Raw genomic sequence first — 8,123 nt, forward strand, 5'->3', positions numbered from 1 at the left:
AGGCAGATGGAGGAGGGAACGGGGCGAGGGGATGGATCCCGGCTCCCGGTGCCGCAGCTCTGCCAGCGCCCGCGGATGAGCGCGGGGCGGAGGCGCGATGGGCGCCTCGCTGTTTGCTTCCAGAGCTGCCGGGAAAGAATCGTCTTCTGCAGGATAAAGTCCCTGTCTAGGCGGGTGAATTGCCTGTGTCCAAAGTCTACAGGCAGGAGTCTGCCTACTGCAATCCCCGAGAGAGGGATAACTTTTACAATATACGGCCTGATTGCAAATAAGTTACTAATAAGCCGCTTTGGCGTAAGAACGGCTCTATGCATTATTTCCTAAGATCTGTTTATTTGCAAATATTTCTTTGTTTTTCTTGTTTAAAAAAATCGTTCGGGAAAAATAGGGGAAAAAAAGTACAGAAGTTAATATTTAGACATTCATATTATTAAGTAATAGAGCTATAAACTCTCAAATAAGGCACTTTCATTTTACTTAACAATAGGTAACACAACAGCGACAGTGGAACAGACCAAACAAAAGCGATCACCAAAATTGTTGTGACAGTACAATTACCCGGCTAGGAAATTTATTCAATATGCTTTACCATTGCATTGACACAGCAGGAAAAAAAAAGCCCAAATGCTCAGAGAATAATACAAGAAGGCGGGAGGTATTTGGAAAAAAAAAAAAAGATTTATTTTGAAATACATTTTCAAAGAATACTTTGCCTCCATGATTTGTTATCGATGTGCATCTGACACGATACAAAACAAACAAACGAAGAAAAAAACACGTTCTGTACAAAGCTCTAAAATGAGCCGCGATTATCTACAAGATGAGCTTTACGCTTGGGTGTGGGTTGGAGAGGGGCCCGATCCTGCAGTCCGCACTCTCTAAACGAGTTTCGCAGACATGTGGTAGGAAAGCTTGGCCCGAGTCTGCGTGCGTGTCTCCGTGTGTGTGTGTGCGCGTCTGTGAGTTCCTACAATACACTCCTTGAGTAAAGTGGGCAAGTTGGAGCTGCCGGAGCGGGCGCGGGTCCCTGGCTGCTCTAGAAGTCCTGCCGCGGGGTGTGAGTTAGACTGTGCCGCCGTAGATCACAGTTGCGCCTGAACACTTTGCCGCACTGCTCACAGTTGTAGGGCTTGATGTCTGTATGGGTAAGAAGGTGAGTTTTCAGGTTACTTCTTTGATTAAAGGTTCTTCCACATGTGGGGCATTTGTGTGGAGATTCCTGTTCAGATTTGAAGCAAGCAAAGGATTAATCCTTCACAAACCACCTGGTTTAACGTATTACTGCACTTTTTCTCATCGCAACGCACAACTTGAGATATCGGGGGAGGAAACGAACGAGAGGAACCCCGTGCGGCCGGGCGGCCTCCCACCTCTCCCTATCCTGCCCCAAAAGCCTTATTTTATAATTCTCGAGTCGTGATGTTCCGCGCCCCTGGGGCACACGGAAAACAACCTCCGCGCCGCCCTCCCGCTCCGGGACCCCCGCTGCCCGCCCTGCCGCCACGGCGCTCCCTCCGCACCGCTGCGCATCCCGCCGGGCCGGGCCGGGCCGCCCCGCTGCCGCCGCCAGAGCAGGGCTGCAGCCCCCAACGAAAAACGCCTCCAAGCAGCGGCGGGGACAAATCCGAACCCGGGGCTCACTCCCCGCCGCCAACCGCGTCCCCGCTGGCTTTAAGCCCGTCTCCCAAGGGCGCCGTTTCTCGGAGGTAACCACGGGCCTCTGTTTCCCCGTGGACCCACGGGGCCGTCCAGTGCCGGGCCCCCCTCGCTCCCCTCCGCACCAGAGCCCTGTTCCCCCGGTAGCGATCGCCCCTACCCCGCGGCGGGCCCCCCGAGCCGAGCCGGGCCGAACCGGGCCGGGCCGGGCCAGCGCCGGCGACACACGCGCTGAGAGGCCGCGGAAGGGCGGGCTCACCTGCATGTGTAGGGTTTTGTGGACCGCCAGGGTCCTGGACTGGCAGAAGCCCTTCCCGCACTCCTGGCACTTGAAGGGTTTCTCTTTGGAATGGATGTACCTGGAAGGCAACCCGTGCGGTGAGCAGCGCTGCCGGGGGGCGTGGGACACACGACCCCAGACCCCGCTTCCCCAGACTCGACCCCCCTCCCACACGCCCTCACCCCCCTCTTTTTTCCTTTCCCCATTTTTATTCTGCGTATGGTTAAACTTCTCGGCCGGTTCAAAACATTTGCAGTAATTTGTATCGAAGCGTGACTGCACTCTCTGGTGCCAGACCGGGACAGAATCTGCGGCCGGACCCGAGCCCGCTCTCCTCCGAAGGCCGGGAGGATTCTCAGCTCTGCGGCCGCGGGCGCCTCTCGGCACCGGCCGCAGTGTGCGGAGATGGGTGGGAGATCAGCAGGGAAGCGCCCACCTGCGATCCCTCCTGTTCCCTGCACCCCCCTCGTCATGACTCAGAGACACAAAGGCCCAGGATCTTCATCTCCGGCTCTGAACCCCTCTGGCTCTCCCTCAGGCGGGTGCCCTTCCCACACAAAACGCCAGTTTCGGCTGCCCTGGTCCCTCCGTGGCCGCGGAATCTGAGCCGGAGGCTTTTCCTGCGCTGTTCCCGTGGCTCCTGGAGCCGCTGAGTCTCATCCCCCTCGAGCGGTTCACCCCACCCCGGCTGTACCCCGGTCGTGGTGGTCCCTCACCGGTGGTCCCGCAGGTGGTCCTGCCTCCGGAACGCCTTGTGGCAGATGTCGCAGGTGTAAGGCCGCTCGTCCGTGTGGGTTCGCTCGTGGATGAGGAGGTTATAGGACTTGGTGAAGTGCCTGCCGCAGAACTTGCAGATGAACTCCTTTTTCGTCTTGGAGGGCAGGCGGCCGCGGGAAGGCTTCCTGTCCGGGGACAGCTTGCTGATGCCCGACAGGGGCGAGGCCAGTCCGGGGCTCAGCTTGGCGAGCTCCCCCACCTTGGGGGGGTCCTCCTGCGTGGCGGCCACGGCCAGGTTGGCAAAGTCAAAGCGGGGCCTGTCCTTGTGCAGCGCTGGGAGGACGTGGGCGATGGCCCCTTGCTTGGGGTGGAAGAGGTGCGTGGCAAAGGGCAGCGCGGGGAAAGGGAAGCGGGAGTCCACCAAGCCCTGCGCGGCCGCCATCTCCGTGATGGTAGAGCGGGTGATTTCATGCACATTGGGGTAGCCCAATGTCCAGTGGTTCATGTGCATGGTTTGCACGGCGCTGAGTCCATACAGACCTTGCAACTGGTCCACAGCTGCGGGGAAGGTGTTCACAGCCTGGAGGAAGGAGTAGTTAGTGAGTTGCAGGGACGGGTGCAGCGGGATGGGGGCTGGCAGAGCCTTGCTTCCCATCTTCCCGAGGTGGGTGCGAGCCGGCGGAGCAGTTGGTGCCTCTGATGGGCTTCCGAGACGGGAAGAAAACCCTAGGAAGAAAGAGGGAGAAAGGGGGGAGAGAGACTTTTACTGAGGGCAGCGTGGTACTCCTCAGCCGAGGCGAGCGCAGCTCTGGAGCCAGGGAGGGCCAGGCACGGCTCCGGGCGCTGCCTTGCCGCGGCCCCAGCGCCCCGCCGCAGCCCGGGCTCCCGTGCTCCGCCGGGACCGGCGGCCGACACGGACCCACGGCGCGGTCGCTTCGACCGGAGAAGCTAAAGCGTAGGAAATAAATAAATAAAAATAGCACTCCCAAAACACCCACCCCAAATTAAAACAAAAAGGAGAAAACCCAGCACCGAGCCAACCGAAGGCGCCGCAAATTCAAATTAAACGAATCGTGTAAAAATCCAGGCGGAACCAAGACGCGGCCGGGGACGAAGCCTCTCCGCTTTCCGTCTCCCTGCCACCTTCCCCCGCAGCGCCCACCGCGGGGACCCGGAGCCGCCTCCCTCCTGCCCCCCGCGCCGACCTGGCCCCCGGCGTCGCTCCCACCCTCCGCCCGGCCTCCTGCGGGCGCGGAGGCCCCGACCCCGACCCCTCCCGGCTGGGGCCTCCCCGGGATAGAGCAGGGTGTTCACGGAGAGCCGAGTCAGGCCTGGGGGGCGGAGCGGGGGGGAGGAATAAACCCCGCGTTCGTCCTAGCTCCGTTGCTTATTTTTCTTCCTTCAACAACAACTCATTTATCAAGATAACAGAAGGAGAGAAAAGGAGCCTCTGCCCCGCACGCACACCTCCTACCCAGCCCCCCGCGCAGCAGCCATCCCACCAGCGGCGAGAGGAGCGGCCGGCCCGGAGGCCTCCCCGGGGCCAGGGCCGCCCGGCCGGGCACGGCGCTGCCCGCACCGGCTCCCCCCGTGCCGCAGGGCCGGGAAGGGCGAGCGCAGCCTCGGCGGGACGGAGCCGTGCGGCCGAGCCCCCCGCACCCCCTCGGGCGTCCCCGGCCGGGAGCTCCGCCGGAGCGCCGGGGCCGTGAGCTAATGAGCGGTGTGTGACTGTCAGAGGGTTTCACTCAGCCCATTCAACCGAGACCGCCGGGCCCGCTGCTCCCGTCGCAACGGGGTTCCCTCGGCAGACGCGGGGCGACGCTCCCCTCCCGCAGGGCAGGGGGACATCGGCGAGAAGGGCAAGTCCCTGCTGTTTCCTTCTTTTTTTTTTTTTTTTTTTTGCTTTCGTTGAGGGTTCACTTCCAGCAGCCAAGAGGCTGCCGCGACCCAGGAAAGCGGCCAAAGCAAACGCCGGGGTCTCTCCGGGCCTGTAAACAAGAGGTAGGGCCGAGGGTGACCCAGCACCTCAAGGGATTTGTGTGGAGGGTCTGGTAACGCGCAGTTTCCAAAATAAACAAGAGAACCTCCCCCCACAAAAATCCTAAACCACCCTCTCCAAACAACAACAAAAATAAAGGAAACTCTCCGAGTGCAGAGCCCGCGCTCCGTGAGGTGTCCCTGTCTCCCGGGCCGCTGCCGCCCGGCTCCTGCCGTGCCGCTGGCACCGAGAGCACACCGGCTGGAAAGATACTTTTCGATTTTTTTTCCCTAAAATACCTTCCCTCCACGGTTGTGGCACCTCACAGTTGGCCGATTGGGGGGGAAAAATGCGGCAAGGAAGTCGGGTGTGAAGTGCAGTGCTGCCTACTCCTGTTTTCGTTTGCCTCGAGTCGTAGCTCTCCGGAGCTTCCTCCGCAGCTGCCCAGTTTTCCTCGTTTGTGATTGTATCGACACTGGGGACAGCTATCGATACTGTTATTTACGGCGACCTTTTCGTTTAATTGTGAGGGGGGTGGTTATATATAGAGACTTATTTTTAAAGATGTCGTAGGGTGAGTTCCTATTCGCTTTTCGCGAGGAACCGAAACAGAAGCAATTAAATAACTTTTCGATGGCTGCTCCGGCTGCTCCTGCCTCCATCCCAGTTGTCTGAGGCTGGCTTTCGGAGCCACCGGTTGGGAGCTACGACCGAGGTAGGGGCAGTGTTTCTGTAGGGCACAGCTCCCTCTGCTACAGCCGCGTTTGGTGGCTGCGTGTGGAGGTGTCATTGCACCACCCTCGTTTTGGTGTCCAAGAACTAACTCTCAGAAAACTATTCTGAACACGAAATCCTCACTTTAAGATAGAAACTTTTAAAACTACAGTTCTGTCTGAATGGCGGTACATCTGCTAGTATTTAGAAGTAACTTCAGTAAAACGTATCAAAGAAGACCAGAAAGTGCCTTCGTACGTGATTTTAAGGCCATTTATATTAAGGTGCGTTGGGGCGGGAGGGGTGAAAGTCAACCAAAAACGGATGTTACTTAAACCTTGGCACTTCCTTTTCCCTTTCCATTCAGAGAGCTTAACTAAAGTAAGCCCGGTGCCAGGACAGCCCTCTCTACCTGCTTGCCGCCGACCCGCTGGTCCGGCCCGCGCCCCCAGTTTTCCCGTGGCGGGTCCGAGACCGTGCCCCGAAGGCGCTGCCGTCCTACCCAGGCAATCGGTGGGCACCGGGTCGCCTCCGCTCCCGGCCGCCTCACCCGAAGCCGCGGTCTCCGCTGCCCGCGGAGCCAGGTGTTGTCCCCGACCGAGATTTCTCCAGCGCGACCCGCGGCTTAGCTCGCAGCCCATGCACGGAACGGCTTCTCCGTGCCAGGAGTTTCGCGTGGAGAACATCGAGAGCGCATCCCGGGAGGCTGCCGACGCCTGGCCCCGCAACAACGCGCCCGCGGTGTAGACGGGGGACACCCGCACCCCAAGCCGCCGCGGAGCTGCGAACTGAAAGTAAACCGGGCGGTCCTGCGCCCCCGGCCGAGCGTTCGCTCCGCTCTCGGGGCGGCCGCCGACGGCAGCGGGCAGGGCGGGCCGGCGGAGCCACTCACCTACCGCAGCCGGCTGCTCCTCCCGAGGCAAAGCTGAGGCGGCTGCCGCGGCACCTTCACGGAGACATTAGATCCACAGCGGGGGCGCTCAGCGGGGCCGGGGCCCGGCGGCGACCGGCATGTTGCGGAGGGCTGGGCGGCGGCTGGGAGCTCTGGCCGCGGCGGTCCCGGGGCCCCGGCATAGACCGCCGCCTCCCGCCCGCAGCCTCCCGCCTTCGACCCCGGCGAGGCTCGGCGCGAGTCTGAGCCGCCCCCTGCCCGGTCCATCACATTTCAGCGGTGACTGGCGTGGAGCGCTGTCCCCGCCCGCCCGCCGCCGCCGCCGGCCCACCCCGCGGCGCGCACAGCCCGCGCTCGGGGCCGCGCCGCTCCGCCCCGACGGGACGGGACGGGACCGCCCCCGGCCGCGGCCTCGGCCCGGCCCGCCCCGCCGCTCCGGCCCCACTGTTTACTTGTGTTTGGGTAGCAACTGGGCTTTAAAGTGGCAGGACGCCCCCCGCTCCCCCCGCGTCACCTAAGGTGACGTTTCCCTCCGAGAACAGCTCGACGCCCCCCGTCCCACTGCCGGCCGCGGGTGTTTGCGAGCTCCTTGCGTGTCGCCGTCCATCTCGTCGTGCCCCTGCTTGGGGTGACATAGGCTGCCCAACTGGCTTAAATTCCTAAAATAACACCCCCAAACCTAGAGCGTGGGTTTTTGTGGGTGCCCTTCTAGCCGAGAATGGGTGCAGATAGTGCTCACGTCCAAATGGGCTTGTGGCCGTCATGTCGGGTCGCCCCTACGGACTGTCAGCGATTCGGCGCTGCCCTTTCACTGCGGCTGAGTCGCCTAAGGGCAGATTCGGGAAGAGAAGCTCTGCGGAGGCATCCCCATGTGCGGTGACTAAGCACACAATCCCTACCTGGAACAGACACATAGTTTCGAAAGCAGTTTCGATTTATTACCGGGGAATTTACTGCTAAATGGGGCCTCCGTAACCCTCTTCAAATGTCTCGATTAGGGAGCTCTATTCACGTCCGTCGATAGCTGCAATGCGGCTGCTTGCATATGTCGGCTTTGGGTTACGTTTGTTATCTGTAATATTATCTTGTTATGTGCGTTATTTCAATCACATGTATGGGGAATTTATCGCATAATCTGGACTGGAAATTGGAACTGGAATTGGGAAACTAGTATGTGGGGGAAAATGGCAGTTAAAGGACAGCTGTGAAAAATTTTCAAAGGTAAGGTCTATGCTGGTTAATTCAAGCCCGAGGTAGAGAAGAGGACATAAATAACGGCTGTATGGGGATTTTTTTTCTCCTTTTATTACACAGTAAGAAAAAATTATCAAAGATGGGAATAAGAGTGGGCAGAGGAAGTTTTGGCCGTGTCGCCTCACAGGGCAGTGCAGCCGAGGTTGGCGCACGTTGTAGCCCGCCGCCGCTGCCGGCCGCCGGGGCTATTTTTCGTTTCTTTTCATAAATTCCTGCTTCGAAAATGTTCTGTTTCAGATCCGAGGCAGCCTAAATAAATAGCATTTCTTCTCCCGGACAGTGAAGATACGGAAGTTCACAATTCCGGGAGAAGGAGCGATTTCCTCGGTTCGGGTATGAGGTGGGTGCGGGCCGCCCCGGGGAGCCTGCAGAGGGCAAGGGCTCTTCGGCCGCGCCTGGGCTGGGGGGCTCTGGCAGGACGCGGGGGCAGGACCCGCATCCCCTCGTTTTGCTTTCTCGAAAGAGATCGGTCGCTTCAAGAACGAAGTGAAAAAGGGACTTTAGAATCGTAATTTCTTCCCCGCACTGCTGGCTTCTGGATAACAAGAACAACACCCCCAGACTCAAGGATCAAGGGGAAATTGTTTCGGGAGAACCATAATTTCTTGCCGTTTTCACCAAGTAGAAATAAG

General features: G+C 59.6%; 1 protein-coding gene across 4 annotated transcripts; it reads right to left on the reverse strand.

Moving 5' to 3' along the window:
• Window positions 1–319: 319 nt before the first annotated feature.
• Window positions 320–6,481, reverse strand: OSR2 (odd-skipped related transciption factor 2). Of its 4 annotated transcripts, none has more exons than XM_056485583.1 (4): window positions 6,242–6,481; window positions 2,653–3,379; window positions 1,916–2,015; window positions 320–1,137 (listed from the first exon to the last, which is right to left on the reverse strand). In XM_056485583.1, the coding sequence occupies exons 2-4, from the start codon at window positions 3,306–3,308 to the stop codon at window positions 1,063–1,065; spliced, it is 831 nt and encodes a 276-aa protein (XP_056341558.1). In that variant the 5' UTR covers window positions 3,309–3,379; window positions 6,242–6,481; the 3' UTR covers window positions 320–1,062. The 4 variants fall into 4 exon arrangements, with proteins under 4 accessions (XP_056341558.1, XP_056341556.1, XP_056341555.1 ...); XM_056485581.1 differs by having other exon boundaries at window positions 6,238–6,481; XM_056485580.1 differs by having other exon boundaries at window positions 361–1,219; window positions 6,242–6,480.
• Window positions 6,482–8,123: the final 1,642 nt, after the last annotated feature.

Source organism: Oenanthe melanoleuca, chromosome 2 (assembly GCF_029582105.1).
Source record: "Oenanthe melanoleuca isolate GR-GAL-2019-014 chromosome 2, OMel1.0, whole genome shotgun sequence".
In the NCBI taxonomy this organism is placed as follows: Eukaryota; Metazoa; Chordata; class Aves; order Passeriformes; family Muscicapidae; genus Oenanthe; species Oenanthe melanoleuca.